This window comes from Amphiprion ocellaris, chromosome 9 (assembly GCF_022539595.1).
Source record: "Amphiprion ocellaris isolate individual 3 ecotype Okinawa chromosome 9, ASM2253959v1, whole genome shotgun sequence".
Classification (NCBI taxonomy): domain Eukaryota; kingdom Metazoa; phylum Chordata; class Actinopteri; family Pomacentridae; genus Amphiprion; species Amphiprion ocellaris.
In genome coordinates, this window is record NC_072774.1 from 8563996 (window position 1) to 8583027 (window position 19032).

Here is a 19032-nt window from a genome sequence, read left to right on the forward strand (position 1 = left end):
GGAGATTATTCCCATGTATTTTTCTTTTTTTTTTTTTTCTTGGTGCCAGCCCTGATAGTAAAATATGATTCTGTAATGAACTGTAAATCATGCTCATTTCCCCTCAGAGGCACATATAAAGAGACACGAGCAGCATCAAACAGTGAGCTTGTTGTGCTGAAGGTGTAATTTACAGGCTTTTACAGAGAGGTTCAGTGCAGTGAAGTGAAAGCGTAAACACTGGAGAGCTTTCATGGCCACTGCAGTCTGTCAGCGAGGTCTCTCGGCTATATGAAAACTGTCTTTTCTCAAGGTCTCTCCCCCTAAAACACCAAACTGCCAGATTTTCCCCCTCTCAGAGAGCAAACACAGAGCAGGCCAGACTCAACTTTGCTCCTGTCTCAATTTTGGTGTCTGCTATTGTACTCAGTTGTGGAATTTTGTCTCTGTTCCCCTTCCTGCTCCAAGGACCTTTGGTAGTTTTCCTATCAAGGCATCCGGTTGGGTCTAGGGTTTCTTCTTTTCCCCAGATCCAGCACACACAATACAAGGAGTCATTCATTTCTAATTTAGGCTGTTCCTTTATTAGTTTTGTAGAAGTCGAGGGAATCACAAATAACTTAAGCACGGCTTGTAGTGAAAACATGTTTATTTAGTCGCCAGAACAACAACAAGAGTATATTTTCTATGACACACACGTTTAAAAAGAATATTAAGACAGATAAGAGACTCCAGACTGTTTTCATTCTTGCTGGAGACAACACATTTCCCTCCTCCACTAGATGGAGATGTTGGTCAAGAATGAGCTACATGTTCCTGCACCTCCAGAGTAAACAATAGAGCACCAGATCGCCAGGAAACAACCAAAAAACCTTTCTTCCCCCCCAGTAAATCAAGAGGAAGTATAACGAGTAAAAACTGTAACATTCTTCATCCTGTTCAGCAAAAGGGGGTAAAACACGAGAATGTAAACAGCTGTTTCATTCACCAGTTCATATTTTTGAGAAGGGGAGAACAACTTGGGTTTTTTTGTACCTGTGTACCAGATGCTGCTATCAACGCAGAGCCGACATCTCTACAGGCCGCTGCAATGAAAAAGAAAATTGCAGTCAAAGGGCACTGAGGCAAAGTAAAGTCAGGTCTGCTCAGGCACAACGTAGATTACAAGCAATGCTTTGGAAAATTGCATTTCTAAAGTCATATGCAAACAGTCAAGAGCCACACTGATCCTCGGGGGGGAGGTTTCTTGCGCTGTTTAGGGTCCGGTGATGAGAAAATGCCAGCGAAAAGACAACTGCTTTGAATAAAGAGAGGAATGGGGATGCAGCAAACTCACTTCTCTAAAGGATTGACTTAAGGCTAGGACACAAAACTAAAGATGAGGGCTCAAATTAATATTGCACCCAGATGAGTCTTAAGTGTCCTTGGATGACAAGCAGTGATTGGATTGCAAGCTTGGTAGCTTTTGATGGCCATGCCTGTCAGCCTCACCTGCTTTTTAATCAGTAATTACCATAGGGGATTCTCTGGCATTTCTTAATTAAATTGGACCAAATGCAATTAAAAACCACACTCTCATTCCTTTAAAAGGGCTCTGTGGAGTCCTTGTTTAGTTCTTGCTGTTAAGAGAATAAGCGGTTGAATGGTCATAGCACCGTCCCATCTCTCGCTGATCTGTACTTGATTATTTCGCCGGTCAAATTAAGTTTGCAGTTTGCATAATAAAGGGAAAGATGGAGTTCAAGATTAAAACTTCCGCTCTAACTGGAATTGGAGGTTAAAAGCGTAGACAAGCAGGCAAAGTATTAAAACAATTAAAGTTAACATCAGGAGCAGTGTGATGAGAGCAACTAGTGAAGCAAAGGACTATCATCATCACAGCACTAAATGTAGCAGTAACTCTTTGCCCACTACATTTATACTGAGAGAGCATGCGTCTCCAATACTCACCATCTAGAAAAGTCTCCGGCGCTCCAGGAGGCAACAACTATGGACACATCAGTGGTGATTTTCCCATCTGCGGTCCTCATATCATCTTTGGAGTTGTTATTGTAGTCGCCACAGGCGCCACACATTTTACCAGACAGGCTGCTGTCAATAATGATGCCGACCTCCTGAGAGATAGAGTAGGTGACCCGCACAGCAGACGTCCTCTCGATGATCACAGTCCTCTCTGAGATTTGGACAAATAGTTCGCTCGTCACTTTGCTGGGAAGAGACACTTTTCTGCCATTTACCTGGATGACACGAAGAACGGGAAAGAAGAGGAGAAAGCGAACATCAAAATGAATGCAGGCAAAATAAAACAAATAACAAAGCAGTTTGTGCATCAGACAGATCTATTCACTTTTATTTATATAGCGCCAATACACAGCACATGGCGTCTCAGTCAAGGTGATTTTATCATATTGGCTATATTATGGAGAGATTTCCAACAAATCCAAGCTATTCTTTTTGAGCAAGCACTTGAGTGATATTGGGAAGAAAAACACTATTTTTTAACAGATAGAAACAACCAGCAGAACCAGGCTCTAAAAAGTAATTCAAGGGACCTTTTTCCACCACTTAATTAAATGCACATTTGCAAGATAACAAATCTAATTTACTGATTTAGAAGAACTTTGTAAGTTGCAAACATCATTTTGATAGGTCAGGTCAATAGTTTATATTATTAATTATTATTAATATTGTGTGTAGTTTAAACTCAAGTTTCTGCAATAATTGATAGAAAACTAAATTCAAGTTAAGGTGACTTAATAAAATTGCCTTCATAATACCACATTTCTTCACTTTGAGGTCAGGATTTTAAGTTGCTCTAATGTACCTATTTAACATTACAGCAACTTCATCTTTTCAATTTACCAACTTAACAACTTATGTTCATAGTTATGGTAATTAAGTACATAACAGATAAAAAGTCATTTTAAATAACATGGGAATAGTAGTTCCAACAACTTAATTTTATGGAAAATGAACATTAAAAAAATTTACTTTACTAAAATCTCTGCATTAGTTGATGTAAAACTAATTACCATTAGATTAGAATTTCAAGTCCCCTCCCCTACCTACCTAACACTGAAGCAACCTATTTTTCTTTTGTTAATGCAACTTCAGAATTAATATTTAAAGATATGGTAATTAAGTACAATATATTTTAAAAATCATTTTAAATAACATGTCAATACTAATTCTAACAACTTCCACTTCCAAAATTCCACTTTAAAAAAAATTCTTCAACTATTTTTAAAAAATTTTCCAATTTGAAAACTCAGTAATTTTTAGTAAGTACATAACATTTTAAAATCCTTTAAAAAAACGTGGATATACTAGTTCTAGTTTATGAGAAGTTGTCATAACTTAAAAAGACTGATGCAAATTGCTGTTAACTTTTTGTTCTTGAGCGCAACATTGTTTTTAGAGTACAGGGAGGGCCATAGACTGGTTTAGGGTGAGGTCAAAAGAGAGAAAGAAAAGACAGGAGAGAGAATCAGACATAGAACAATAACACATAAGAAATCGGTTATTATTTGAACAGTGCTCACCCAGGTTTCTCTTTCACTGTTTACTGCCACAATGGCCTCTTTGAGGTAAACATACACAGTGGCAACAGTGGGAGCGGCTCCTTTACTGCAGATTCTGACGTCCACAACCACACGGAACCACAACTCAGAGGTCTCATCGCATAGTTTGGCCACTTCAAATGCCCCCTGTGCTCCTATGGCTCCAGACGCGCCATCAAAGGAGCTCAGATGTCCAACCGGGCTGACGGTGCAATGACCCTGTTTGACGTGGCAACCCCTGACCCCGTCTCTTACACTGCAAACCTCCCCACTGGTGCAGGACAGCTTCTCACACTTTACTAGCCCAGGCTCCTGGCACACACACTTGGACGTACAGCCTTTGCACACCACTGCTTGGCCCACCTGGAAACATACATTGTGTGTAGTGTTAAAATCGCTTTGTCACACCTCTGTTCATGTGTCGGTGCTAAATGATCTCGGTGTAATTTTACCGTCAGATATCTGCCCTTGTACACACACCCACAGTTGTCCAAGGCAACACACTTGGTGCCATCAAAAACAAAGCCGGCATCACATTGGCATCCTTCAAAACAGCTTTCAGTGCAAGTGAATGGAGAGATAAAGCTGGCACACGTCCCACCACAGGTGTCGGCGCACACCTCATAGTGACTGTGTGGTGGGCAGGAGGGAGCTAAAAGAGAAGACATTTGCAAGAAATTTGAATTTGCACCTGAAATATAAAGAAATTTTCAGCTAAAATGCTGTTGAGTGTAACTCACGGCAGAAGGAGCTGCTCCTCCATGTCTGGATTTGAACTCCTTCACTCTGGCAGGCCAGAGCGTAGGCCTGCACGCTGTTGCACAGAGTATCTTTGTTGCCATCCGTAGCACAAACATCAAACACACAATGAGACACATATGCTGCTGGGTCGATTTTGCTGTGGCAGGCTTTGAAAGGCCCATTAGGCGCACTCATGATGCCGCAGGAGTCGGCTTTTCCGTACAAAGTAGCTTTGGCCTGCTCACACACTGGGCACTGTGCTCCGCAGCCGCCACACACAAACCCAGGCAGGTCCACCGCCCACGCCTTCCTAAAGTCATCCACATTCTTTGTTTGTTTGCCGCTAGGAAGTCTGAAATCATCGCCACCGTTTTTGTTGTAGTCGCCACAAAGACCGCACATCTTGCCCTGGTATGTAGAAGGAACAATCACCTCAACATAGTAGACGGTGTCATAGAGGACAGTCAGGCCAAAGGCTGTTCGGACAATTATGTTGCGGCCTTCTTGGGTGATTCTGAGACGCCCGTTATCCAGGGAGAGAGGGAGGTTTAGGAGTTCATCATCCACCTGGACAGAAAGGGAAGAGAACATAATCAGCGTGAGAAAGAAAGGTTGCACAAATGTAACTATAGCAGTATTTGGATGAAGCTGATAAACTCACAAGGACTCTCCACGGCATCCTCTGCTGGATGTAAATGACATAACCATAGACTTTCACCCCAACTGACTTGGTAACAGCCACCTTTCCATTTCCATACTTCTCATTCCCCTGAGTGACATCGAATGGCGTCAGATAACCTTTGTCATCATCACAAACCTTGGCCAGCACATAAACACAGGTACCCTGGAAGTCAAATCTCTGTCCGTCGAAAGAAATGTAGTGAGGGTCACCAGAAGCCACACACTTTCCATGCCCCTCCGGGTGGCAGCCTTTCACTCCATTCACAAGCTTACAGATTTCTCCTGAACGGCACTTAGCCTTTTGGCAAGTCACGGCTCCGTTCTCTCCACAGACGCACTGCTCCACGCACTTATCTTCAGGGTAGAAGACATCTCCTTTCTTGTAGTACTGACCGTCGTAGGAGCATCCACATTCTCTAACAGGCACGCAGGTATCGCCACTGAGGAGGTAGCCTTGATCACACTCGCAGGCTTCTGCACAATGCCTGTGGCAGGTGGCGAAGGAGGTTAAGCTGGCACAGGTGGCTGGGCAACCGGTGGCACACAGGGCGTAATGGCTATTAGCCGGACACCTCATCGCTGTGGGATAGAAAGAGAAGAGAGGAAAAGGAATGTGATGAAAATCAAAAGAGAGACCAGCAAAAAAATGAAAACACAATCTGAAACTCACGACAGAAGTTGTCTCTTCTCCAGGAGTAGATGGTGACCCCTCGGCTCTGACAGGCAGCGACGTACACTTCTATAGCCTCACAGATTGATCCATGGTGCCCGTGATATTGACAAGCATCATAAGCACAGTCCTCTAAGTAGGGAGCAGGGTCCACATGCTTATGACAGTCCCTAAAAGGCCCGGCCTTGTCAGTAATAATGCCACAGTACCTCGCGGCTTGGTACTCTTTCCTCTGGGACTCTGAGCAAGCCTTGCACCACGCCCCCTGGCAGGCTGCTGAGCAACCTGGTACAAGGCCCACCTGCCAGCTCTCCCCCAGCTCGGCTCCATCGGGGGCGGTCTTCCCATCCCGCATGGTCAGGTCGTCCTGAGCTTTCCCATTGTAGTTGCCACACAGACCGCAGACTGCACCCTCGTAGTTGCTGGGAAGAGTAACGCTCACCGTACTCCGCCAGTCAAAGGTCACGGTGATCCCAGCGACTGTCTCCACTACAGCCGTCCAGCCACTGAGGAACACAACCAGCTCATTGTTGTAATCCAGTGGAAGCGAAGCGAGCTGCCCATTAAGCTGAAGAGCAGAAAACAAGGCAGGGAGAGAGAAATATTTTTTTAGGAGATTATAGATTTATAGATTTAATAATTCTGTGGACCTTGTTAATCCATTCTAATGTGCAGTAAAATCTTACTTTAATTAAGTCTGCCTGTATCAAAATTTTAATATGCAATTATGTGTGTGTATATATATATATATATATATATATATATATATATATATATATATATATATATATATATATATATATATATATATGCAGAGGAGCACAAGGGATGTCAGAATTAGCACAATGACAAAAGGCATTATTATTTCAATTCATTTGAATGAGGCTCAGAGTAGCTGTGCTGTTTTTATTTTCAATAATGCGACTACATGCTGTGTCCCACTTATTTTCTCACCGAAAATTCACATAAAAACAGATAGCTCATTCAATCTCTCATTACGTTGCTACATGCTCCACATTAACCATACCTTAACATCTGGGCCATGAAAAATGAATCAGTGCCTCCCACCTGGTCCCCCCCGAATCAGCTGATGTGTTTTGTACAAACACTTCAGTATATAATTAAGCCAAATTTGACCTTCTATTGTTTTGACACAGAAAGAGTCACGTCTAGGCGATGTATAGTATGTACGTAAAAATGAGACCTTTCATATGCTATAGGTTGTTTTGACTTATCCCACATGGTGATATGAAAGCTTACCCAAAATGCACTTTTTCCAAAGTTCTCTACAGTAAATTATGAGAAAACAGAAAACACATCTAGGGTACCAATGCCTCTTTCTGTTACGTTATATCATAGATATTAAATTGGTGCAGTTTTGCAACAATGATATACACCGTGATATTAATGCTCCAACTGGGGTATGGGGAAAAAAATCCATAACCAAATTGAACAAAATGAACAAAAACAAGATTTTGGATTTAGATTGTGAGACCTGGAATGGATGTAAAATTGATTTTGATTAGTTTTCATGTGGCTTTCTCCTTTAAGTATGAAATTATGAGGAAAAAAAGTGGGCGCGATAAAAAAAAAAAGATCCACCGTGATGCACTTCAAGGGCGTGTAACTCAGAAAACATTCACAGCACTAAGCTAAAATTGTGCATAGCTTCACTGAATATACTAAACTTATTGTAAATAGTTTGAAAATTATCTGATTGGGAGGATGTAAGCTGCTAACCTTTTTCAGATTTCACAGATTTTCAATGGAATGACCTTTCCACACTTACCAAGACCTTGTGGGGGTATTCTCTGCTGATGGTGAGAGTGATGCCATAGATGGAGAACTTGACAGTCCTGGTGTAGGACACAGCTTTGCTTCCCCGGTGGTCATTCTGCACAGTCACCTTGAACGGCACCAGCCCAGGCTGCTGCGAGCACAATCCCACCAGCTGATACACGCACGTGCCTTGGAAGTCGTACTTACGGCCGTCGAAGGTGCGATAGTGCGGGTCGCCCGAGGCCGTGCACGTGGCGTGAGCGACGGGTCGGCAGGTGCGCACTCCATCCACCACGGTGCATTTCTCTTTGGCAGAGCAGGAGGCCTCGCGGCACGTCACCATGCCCAGGGTGGAATCGCACTCACACAGGCGACCGCAGGCCTCGTCAGCCCAGAAGTGCTCACCTGGCTTATAGTAGCGGCCCTGATAGGAGCAACCGCATGATTTAGCGGGAACACAGACACCAGCGCTGAGCACGTAACCCTTATCGCACACACAGGTCTCCACACAGGCACCTTTGCAGGCCTGCTTCCGCTCAGGGAACGGGCAGGACGGCTGGCATGGGCTGGCACAGTCCTCATGGTGGCTGTGACGCTGGCAGTTCATCGCTGGGGAGAAAACAAATTTAGACAAGTATTAACCCAAAATGTAAAATGTGTGATTGCAATCTGAAGCGAAAGAATTCACAGATACTCACGACAGCCAAACTTTTCCCTCCAGCCCTTGATTATTATTCCCTCCTGGCGACACTCCTTACTGTAGGAATCCAATGCCTGGCACAGCATCTTTTTATCGCCCTTATTAAAGCACATATCATACACACAATTGTCCATGAAAGCCTGGGGGTCCACTTTTTCATGGCATTTCTGGAACACACTGTTCACCTTGGCTGTGAGGGCCCCACAGTAAGCCTCAGTCTCATAGAGTTTGCGCGTGTTATCGTCACAGGTGGGGCAGTTTTTCTCACAAGTGTCCCAGCAAGGGTGGTCCTTGTTCTGATGGGGCGTTTGCCAGCTCTTGCCCCACTCGATCACCGAAGAAACCGTTTTGCCGGCTGGATTCTGGAGTTCATCGCGGCTGTTACCATTGAAGTTGCCACACATACCGCAAACTAAGCCGTAGTAGCTGCTGGGAAGCCTAATGACGAGATACCAGTTGTAGTCGTAGGAGACAACCAGGCCAAAGTTTGTTTCCACGACTGCAGTGTTTCCTCTTAGAAACACTGACACTTCACCGTCACCCAGTTGTACAGGAAGATTCAGCAGCTCTCCGTCCACCTGAGGAACATGGATAAGAACAATATATATTTATATACACTACACACACTGAAATACACCTAGTGAAACAGAGAAGAAACTAAAATCTTACCGTAACTCTGCCAACTTGGTTCTTCTGGATGGTGATGGTGTACCCATACACAGACACATCTACCTCCCTGACGTAGGAAACCGCTGTGTTTCCTCGGTTATCATTCCTCTCGGCAATCGAAAACGGAACCAGACCATCCAGTTTGCCGCAGGTTTTGGAGATGACGTACTTGCATGTGCCCTGGAAGTTATAGTTGTAACCATCAAACGTGTGGTAGTGGGGGTCACCCCAGGCCCAGCAGACGCCCGTGTAGGTGGGGACGCACACAGCCTCATCCTTCTCAACACGACACGACTCCTTCACCCGACAGTTGGCGTCTTTGCAAGGATCTGCAATGGATAAATACAAGGGGATTTGTACCATTTTAAATACTATTAGAACCACAGACTGTAACAACAGAAACAATGATTGGATTTTCAATTTTTGGACGGTCCTTGAACTAATCGTGTGCGAATGGAAGGAAAAATAAAGCGAATCTAATCTTAAAATTGTGACCTTTTATCAAATTCCTCTTATTCTACATGTCTCATTTAAAAATCCACCAAAAATAAGCAATTTGCTTGAACCAGATTCTGTGAAAAAAAAATTTTGCGCTCCTCGATGCAACCATGAAGCTGTAATGACTGAGCTGCAACCAATTCAAGACAGTAACTTAGGGACTTTTTGGCTGAACTGCAGGCTTTGTTTACACAGAGCAGAGAGGGGACAAAGCAAAGAAGTAGTAGTAGCTGAAAAGTAGTAAAATATCTAATATAGCATACAGAGTGACCATTTTTTCAGTATTGTAACAATGTGAGCACTTGGAAACATTTTGCGCATGTTGATTTCAGATTTTTTCAGTTCTTCTATAATCAAAACAAGTCAACTTTCTTTTTATTCTTTTTAAGAAAAAAAGCTTGTTATACTGCGCAGAAGACATTTTGGAGTTCTCTCTACTTATAGTCACGGATAGTCGTGGTTGTACTGTTTCCATAAAAGGTGCAGGGCTTCATATTGAGGTGAAAAATGAGTCCCCGGTGAGTAAAATTGTAACAGGAGCACCCAGAAACAACTGGGGCTTGGAGTTCAGAGGGTCAACATAAAATAAAACTGAATTTTAAATTGACTGAACATGTATTGACTCAGTAGATGATATTAGTTAAAATCAGTAAACATTTGGGTCTTGCCTGTGTTGTAACATGCCCTGATTCCTTTCTTCACCATGCATTTGGTGCTTTGAGGACAGGAGTGCTTTTCGCAGATGAGGCCTTTGTCTGGATCACAGGTGCACCTTGTGTGACAGTCATCCTCGTACACAACTTCGCCAGCCTGGTGACGCACAACAAGTTCATTATACGTGTAGAAAGTAGGAATAAGTTAAAAAAAAGCTTCAAATTATTTCATGCTTATTCCTCCTTAAAGACACACAAATTTCGCCAATCTGCTAATTAAGCCTCAGGAGAAATCATCAGTGCGCATTTCTAAAATCAAACTGGCCGATGTCCACCACTGTGGATGAAAAAGCAACTTTACTGCCATTTTTGCATAAATGCTACTTTGGGGATTTGATTCTAAAAAATAGCCCGACATACTATATATAGAGTGGCCTTTCTGCACAGACAGAAGTGCTAAATTTTACCTTGTAACTTCTTCCATTGTCATAGCAGCCACACTCGGTCTCTTTGACACACATCTCTCCATTAAATAAGAAACCTGCATCACATTCACAGCCTTCTGTGCAGCTGGCCGGGCATTCAACAATCTCTGTGAGGCCGGGGCAGGAGGCAGAGCAGGCCTCGACACACACCTCATAGTGACTGTTGGAGGGGCATTTCATGGCTAAAATAAAGAGGAAAAGTATAAATATGTTAGAAGAGAACCCACAGCTAACATTCAACACAGGACAGACATAAATAAAAGGTTTGCTTAGAGGGATAAAGTTAATTTTTCTTACGACAGAAGGAGGCCGTCCTCCAATTTTTGACATCCACTCCCGCCATGTGACAGTCGAATGCATACGCTGCCACACTGTTACACAGCACTTTTCCATCACCATTGGAAGCACATACATCAAACACACAGTCATCAAAGTATGGCTGTGGGTCCAGTTTACTGTGGCAGGCTGCAAAAGGACCTTTGGGTGCTGTGACAATACCGCAATAAGTGGATTTTGAAAACACGGCCTTGCGAGCTGGGTCACATTTAGGACAGTTGTTTCCTTCGCAGCCATTTTCACACACCACATTTGGAATGGTGACCTTCCAGGATTTTCCAAATGCATTCACGTTGTTGGTGAGCTGACGGTTGGGCATCTGGAAGTCATCTTTCTGATCGCCGTTGAAGTTGCCACACAGGCCACAGACTTTGCCGCGATAATTTCCAGGTACTGTGACCGTCACGTGGTAGACCAGGTCATAAGTGACACGCAGTCCGAAGTTTGTTTCAATAACATAATGACTGCCTTCTTGATAGACCAGCACCTCTCCATCATTGAGATTCACAGGGACGTAGTTAAATACTCCATTTACCTGAAAGAAAGCCACAGGTGTTGATTAAAGGAAATAACTGGTGCTGAGTGGAATATTAAAATATAAACATACTTACTGATGCATGTGTCTTATTCATGATTAGATGAAAAGGTATACACATGTATCTAAACAATTCTAGTTAAAAAAATGGATGAGTTTTTCTATGTAATATAATTTGCTATTATTTTATAGATTTTCCTTATTTTGTTTATCTAGTAAAAACAAAAAAATTATATTTTAATAAAAACATTATTTCTACTTTAAATCAGCAAAAATATATGTATTTTACAGATATTTGAAAGAAAAATTATGTGTACTAGAAATTGAAAATAGAAAAAAAGTTACTGTTATTTTAAAGATTTTCTCTGTTTTGCTAAATTACAGACAGTACATAAAAGGAAAATTACACTTTTTTTATTTAAAACAGCAAAAAAAATTTATTTCACAGGTATTTGCAAATAATCAAAAAAGAAGAATGTATATTATGGTTTGAAAAAATATCTTAATATTATTTTACATGCTTTTCTTATTTTATTAAATTACAGATAATATCTAATAAAATCCTCAAAAAAAATCCTTTACATGTTGACTGTTAAAAATATATACATTATTTTAAAAAATAATATTTTTTATTAATTAAAAAATGAATACAAATTTTAAATACTTATTTTTTTTTACAGCTTCCCTGTATATAAATAAGATAAAAGGACATTTTCAAACATATATTTGCCATTATTCTAACAGTATTTACAGCTTTTAGATTTTTTTCATTGTTTTTTCTTTTTCTTTTTTTTTTTTTTACTGATTTCTTTTTTCTTTTATTTATTTATTTTTTTATGTTGCTCACCAGAACTCCAAACATGTCTTCCCTCATGGTAAGTGTGTAGCCATAGACCTTCACAGCAACCAGCTTGGTGACGGACACCACCTTGTTGCTCGTCACTCGGTCCCACTTCTCATTCTCCACCTGGACAGAAAAGGCCACCAGGTGGGTTCCTTCCAGCCCACAGCTCTCAGAGAGTGTGTAGGTGCAGGTGCCCTGGAAATCAAACCTTCGCCCATCAAAGGATTGATAATGCGGGTCGCCGGAGGCATGGCACACACCCTTACCAACGGGGTGACATTTTTGGACGCCATTTTCTATTTTACATTTTTCATTGGGGCCACATGTGAACTTCTTGCACTCAACCTTAAAAAAAAAATCACAGGAACAGCAGAAGTGTTATCAGTAACAAATCAGTGACAAGTTATGTTTCAATTGTTCATTTTAGTGTCCATTACCTCCCCATCTTGAGCACACTTGCACTCTTCCTCACACTTCCCATTGGGATAAAAGACTTGGCCGATGCGGTAGTAGCGGTCGTTGTGGACGCATCCGCACTCTGAGAAGGGAACACATTTATCTCCACTGAGGATGTATCCTTCATCACAGGAGCAGCCCTCCTCACAGTGATTCTGGCAGCCTTTAGGAGGAGCCAGACTCTGGCAAGATGCTGGACAGGCAGTCGCACAAATTTCATAGTGGCTGTGAGCGAGACATTTCATTGCTATACACAAGGGACATAAAAGACCAAGTTAATTTTTCATTCACTGGACACATTTTTATTTAGAACACAAAAGACAGTCATTACAAAGCCACAGAAAGCAGCAGAAAAACAGGAAATAAACAGTTTATTGTGCATTTTTCTTTTTTAATTAGAGCAAATATCAGGGTCAGTCCGCATCATTTAAAATACTGGTGTTGCTCCACCATTTCAGATTTTGTTCAGAGTTAATTTATTTGTCATGTGGAACCCAAAACTAGACTTTGTAAAAATATTTTTGTCCTAATTTTCACAATTTTATATGTTTTCAGACCTGGGATTTTTTTATATTTTGACCCTCAAAAAAATGTCTTACCCAGGAAGTCATTTTAACACTTCAATATCTCCAGAAATATAACTTTGACCATCATAAAATTTTGTGAGGACACATACAAAATAGTTTCCAGCAGATTCAAATAACTAACTGGCTTCAGCAGAGGAGATTTTTTTGTAGTAATTGGCCATTGAAAATTAACAAAAAGTGCAAACTTTTAAAACTTGGGGTAGTGTTGGCATCCCAGAAAGCTCCTGAACATATAGCTATATATGGATAAATCTATATTTCCTGCTAAAACAAGTCTTTGGTTGAACTTTTATCAATGTCTAACATCAGTAGAATTTGATGTATAGCAAGTGTGCTAAGTTAAGGTTCCAGTATTTTGTTGTTTTGACATTCCAAAATGGTGATGTGGACACATTGGTATGGCACAAAAACTAGTAGGCACTGGGCTCTGTCTGTTAGCAGTGCATGCCCAAAGTTACAAGTTGCTTTCATGCTGTTTTTATGGTGAAGTTTTAACAAAATATTAGTTTCTTTTTTCTCTTACTTGCATAGAGCCAAGACTTTTTATAGAACTTAGTTTTGGGTTCCAAAAAATAAATAACTAAACTATGAATAAAATCTGAGAAGGTGCACCATATTTCTTGACTTCTGTCTGAACTGACAATGACTGACTCAATACTGACCTTTTTATGTTTTTAAATTGGATGCGTTTCTTACCACAGAACTGACTGGTTCTCCAGCTGTACACTTTGGCTCCTGCAGCCTGGCAGGCAGATGTGTATGATCCAAGGTTGTCACACAGCACATCCTTCCTGCCCTTATACAAGCACACATCATAAACACAATCTTCAAAGTAGTCAGCTGGATCCACCTTGGCATGGCAGTCACGGAAAGGCCCTTTGGGGTCGCTAATTATGCCGCAGAAATCTCCCTTTTCGTATTTAACCTTCTGGGTAATGTCGCAATCAGGACACACCCCTTTACAGCCCTCGACACAGCCTGGGATCTCGGCCACTCGCCAGCTGGCACCGAAGTTTGCCGGTGAGACGGGTTTGTCGCCATTCTTTGGAGTCAGGTCATCCTGGGCTTTGCCATTGTAGTTGCCACAGAGGCCACAGACAGCTCCCATGTAGTTGCTTGGTAGTGTCACAAACACAGCACTTGCCCAGTTGAAGGAGACTCTGAGGCCAAAATCTGTGGTGACAACAGCGTAACGGCCGCTCTTATGCACAGATACCTTCCCTTCATCCAGTGTGATGGGCAAGTTAACCAGCTCACCATTCACCTGAAGGAGAATAAACAGTGGTGTTTACATGCAAAGATGGAATTTTCAATGTAGCACAGAATATGATGAAACTTTATGTTTCTCTTACCATAATCCGGCCTTTGTGTGTCTTAGTAATGACAATGCTGAGGGAGTACACCTTGATCTCTACTAGTTTGGTGTAGGAGACCACTTTGCTGCCCCGGTGGTCATTCTGCACCAGCACTTCAAAGGGCACTAGGTCTGGGTTCTTGGAGCAGAGTGCAACCAGCTGGTATACACAAGTGCCCTGAAAGTTAAACCTCTTCTTGTCAAAGGTCTTATAATGGGGATCACCTGTTGCCTGGCAGGTGCTGTGGGACACTGCATGGCACTGTCTTATGCCATCAACCACCTGGCACCGCTGGCCCATCCCACAGCCTTTATCCTTGCACTCAACGCGCCTGCTTCCGGCAACACATTTACACCGTCGCCCACAGTTTTGGTCGGCCCAGAATTCCTCCCCAGCAGGAATGTATCGACCCTCATAGGTACAACCGCACTGAGTGGCAGGCACACATTTGTTTCCACTTAAAACAAACCCTGCATTACAGGTGCATGTCTCCACACAGTGGCGTTTACATTTGGATGGAGCATTGGGGTCAGAACAAGTGGCTGGACATGCGTTGCCACAGAGCTCATAGTGACTGTTGGCGGGACATTTGGCAGCTTTAGGGAGAAAATGGGAAAAGAAGTGTGACAAAAGTTTGAGAAGCAATAAATGACATAAAACGTATGTTCATTCTGATGACATTACTTACGGCATCGTGCTATTTTCCTCCAGTCTTGAACCTGTATCCCAGCAGCCTGGCAGGCTTCAGTGTAAGCCTCTAGTGCCTTGCAAAGGAAATGTCGAAGTCCACCTCCCATACATACATCATATTTACAGTTCTCCAGGTATGCTTGTGGGTCAATGACGGCATGACATTTGCTAAATGGCCCATTTACTATACTTGTGATGAGCCCACACAACAGGTCTCCCTCCCACTTTTTCATCATGCTGTTTTCACAGCGCTCACAGCCGCCCACACAGTCATCTCTGCAAGCATCGTCTTTCACCAAACCCGGTACCTTCCAGCTGCTCCCAAAGGCCACAGCCCCGCCGACTTGAGTGCCGGAGGGTGTGGTAAAGTCATCACTAGGATTTCCATTGAAGTTCCCACACAGACCACAAGTCTTACCAGCATATTTGCCCCACACAGTCACCACAAGGTAGTGTTCCCAGTCATAACTGACTGCCAGACCAAAATCAGTCTCAATGATAACAGCGCGACCGCTTTGAAACACATGAAGTTTGTCATTGTTCAAAGTTATTGGCAAACTCCACAGGCTGTTGTCAATCTGCAACAAATGAAAACAGAAAACACATCATGAAGGGATTGAAATCAGGACAATATTTTAAAAAATGAGACAGGAAACTGAAAACCTTACCCTCACACGCCCCGTCTCAGACCGAGCTACTGTGATGGTGAAGCCATACACCTTCACTGTGACCAGGGCAACATATGACACCCTGAGGCTTCCTCTGTTCTCGTTCTGGGCGAGGACTTCAAAGGCTGGGAGATTATCATCGTTTCCACAGTTTTTTGCAATAACATATGTGCAGGTGCCCATGAAGTTATAGCGACGGCCATCAAAAGTACGATAGTGAGGGTCTCCCATGGCCCAGCAGGTACCAGGCTTGTGTTCCACTGGCTTGGGGACGCAGTTGGCATAGTCACCTTTCATCTCACACACCTCATTAGGACTGCAGGTGATACTACTGCAGGACAAGGATCCTGAACAACACAAAATAAAATTAATGCTTGCATCAGTGCAGTATGAAATATTCTCAGAAACAGCATTGTGTTTGCACCTTACCTGGCTGTATACATTGTGCTGGGGCACCATAGCCGTTCATCTGGCTAACTCCTATACTGTAGAGAGCAAAAAGGGAACCAGAGCTGGACACAGTGTGTCTATTCTTGCGAGGGTTTAGGTTGTAAGACATCTCTGCATAAGAGAAATCTGTCCCTGCAACCTTTTTCCACTGAATGTGACGAGGTAGGTTTGCTCCATCCATTCGCACCGCTGCAGTTGCACTGGTTTGTGCTACAATTAGGGCTTGGTTTTCAAAACCCTCCAGAGCTTCTAGTGAGTAGGAAGAGCAGAAGCGATTTGTCGACAGAATGGTCATCAAGAAGGGGTCATAGTATTGGATCCAGTTTCGCCTGACACCATTAAAGAGCATGAGGACCTGGATGCCATGATCAGCCTGAATGAAGAGTGTTTCAGGACTGCGGGAGGGGAGCTCCTTTGTCTGGCCCCTGGTCAAAGTGAAATCGTCCTTACGGTTGCCAGATTGGACAGTTATTTTGGTGGGCTGGGAGGCCTGGATGTAGACACTATCGTAATTTTTCTGGAAGCTCAGGGGGGCCACAATGAAGCTGGATCCCCAGCTGCTTACTGGCATTAGCTGCTCAAAAACATGGTTGCATTTTGCGAATTTCCAGGTACAGGTGTGACCCGTGAAAACAGCGACAGGGTGCTGGGAGGAAACGCTGGTGCCGGTCAGTTCGTACCTACTCTGGAGCTGGACGCTCTCATATGGCTGCAGATCGATTACCATTCTGTTGTTATTGCTATAGATGCGACCCTGGAACCTGATCGGCCCTTGTGGGGAAATCTCCACTCTGTTGCTCTCTTTTCCATTCGTCACAGAGAACTCTTTATAGGCACCATAAGGGGTTCCAGCAGGTGTAAAGATGAAGTATTCTGTACCCCACTGACTGGTTGGATACACCACAGTGGTGTCTGCTGTGTACTGCTTGTAGTTGTAGGAGGTTACAGTCACATCAGCTGAGGCCTCGATGCGCACCGTATTGGGAGATTTCTTGCTGTCGTACATCTCAACACTAGTGGGGAGAGTGATGGTGACCCCCTCGCCGGCATTTAGAGCTTTTTCTTGCTTGAAGTGTAAGGGAGGCACTTGCACTGTCACTTTAGCATTCGCCTGAACAGCAGTGATGTATAGCTGAAAGCGAGGAGAATCATAGCGTGGAGCATAATTCTGCATAAATGACAGCGCAAACTCCCTCCCTGCCCATCCTGCGCTAGATGGACCTGACAGATGGAGAGAGAGCAAGGAACAAGAAAAACACACGTCAAAAGAAGGGCTTTTTTTCCCCAAGTTCCTCTAAAATGAAGGTGTCAGGCACAACTGTGCTTCACAAATCGCGTGTATGATGAAAATATGTCAAAAAAGCATTAGGAAATTAATGAGACTATTTGTGCCAAGGCAATCAAAGGATTCGCAGACTGGCAATACAAAAACTTGGCTTGAGACTTCTTGGATTGCATACACAGTACAAAGAAACAATATGACACCAAAGAGAAAAAGACTGAAAAATGCTTCCATTTCAAAGTTAAAAAGCAGGGATGAATGCTGGTCTATAATGAATGGATTGCTTTTTTGCTTGATAACCATTGTGAGAGATTTAGACAGAGGAATAGTCACTTGACTGCTTCTCAGCGGCACTCAATAAGTCACTTGCGCAGACAATATAATTGCATAATGGAAATATTATCAAAATCTGCGCTTTTGCTGTGAAAAGACCACTTTCTGGGCTCAGTCAGGGCCTGGGGGATTTAGATTACACTCCTGTTTCACCCATTCAGTTTTAATAGTTCCAACTCAATGGCAGCTAAAGGTAAATGCTATTCCCCAACAAAAGCAAATTTCAATTTAGATGGCTATCCTTTATGTGCTGCTCTCTCAAATTCTTCGCCTGTTTAACATTCTGCCTCATTCACACAAGCACCTGGTATGGCCGCACAACAATGCCCTCCACTGATGGGGTTGACAACCTGGATAAATTGCTTCAGATTGAACTCACTTCGCTGCACATGCTGTGATGGAATTTCTGAGCTAGTCACATTTAATAGGTGTTAATTGTAGGCAGGAATTTTGATAGAGAAAAGATGGATTTTCTTGAATTGAAATTGAGAAAATGCTGCCATCACTGCAACTGTGTTTGTTCAGTTTAATACACTAAACAACTGCCCCAAACTTAATGAAGTTCACCTGCCACATTTTTTTAAAAATTGCAAAACATGAGCATGAAAAAAAATACTTACAGCTGAGAAAAGCTGTCAAAACACAAAGCAACAGCAGGGTCCCCATGGCTGAAAGAGAGAATTTTATATTTAGTTATTTCAGTCATACAAATGCATTAACTTCACCATAAAGTCTAAAAAGTCTTAAACAGAACAGCGCTTACCTGCAAGAGGCACCCTTACGATTACATGTTTTTTTGCAGTTGCATCCTTTTATACACTGATGGGCAAAACCACCAGCCAGGAAAAAAAAGAAAAAAAAGCCTTATGACTGAAAAACAATACCCTTCCTCTAAAACAAATTAAGGCAGAACTTGGCACCGACTTATAGGTCCTGCTGTATGTTGACATAGGTGTGAGGTCTAATACAAACTACATGCATTCATGCTTAACTGGAAGCAGCAACACACCCCGTGACAGGTACATCCAGCAATTTATTTATTATATCATTATAAGATCTGCTGAGAATCATTAGATGACCT

General features: G+C 42.6%; 1 protein-coding gene across 1 annotated transcript; it reads right to left on the bottom strand.

Annotated features, from left to right (window-relative positions):
- Positions 1–610: 610 nt before the first annotated feature.
- On the bottom strand, positions 611–18751 carry LOC111577057 (IgGFc-binding protein). The gene is made up of 23 exons (XM_055013768.1): positions 18715–18751; positions 18572–18619; positions 16316–17557; positions 15887–16233; positions 15217–15796; positions 14526–15124; positions 13870–14437; positions 12568–12833; positions 12134–12475; positions 10713–11286; positions 10398–10597; positions 9946–10087; positions 8780–9108; positions 8109–8688; positions 7421–8019; positions 5632–6199; positions 4942–5540; positions 4280–4847; positions 3992–4191; positions 3522–3902; positions 1930–2216; positions 1015–1064; positions 611–914 (listed from the first exon to the last, which is right to left on the bottom strand). The coding sequence occupies exons 2-22, from the start codon at positions 18615–18617 to the stop codon at positions 1055–1057; spliced, it is 9027 nt and encodes a 3008-aa protein (XP_054869743.1). The 5' UTR covers positions 18618–18619; positions 18715–18751; the 3' UTR covers positions 611–914; positions 1015–1054.
- Between the last annotated feature and the right edge of the window lie 281 nt (positions 18752–19032).

Bases quoted from the DNA above. Each gene is read 5' to 3' on its own strand.
- LOC111577057 (XM_055013768.1), bottom strand. From the start codon at position 18,617: ATGGGGACCCTGCTGTTGCTTTGTGTTTTGACAGCTTTTCTCAGCT. The intron at 14,438-14,525 runs GTAAGAGAAACA...ATTCTCCTTCAG, and splicing joins CACACAAAGGCCGGATTATG to GTGAATGGTGAGCTGGTTAA. The intron at 8,020-8,108 runs GTGAGTATCTGT...TTTTCTCCCCAG, and splicing joins GAGGGAAAAGTTTGGCTGTC to CGATGAACTGCCAGCGTCAC.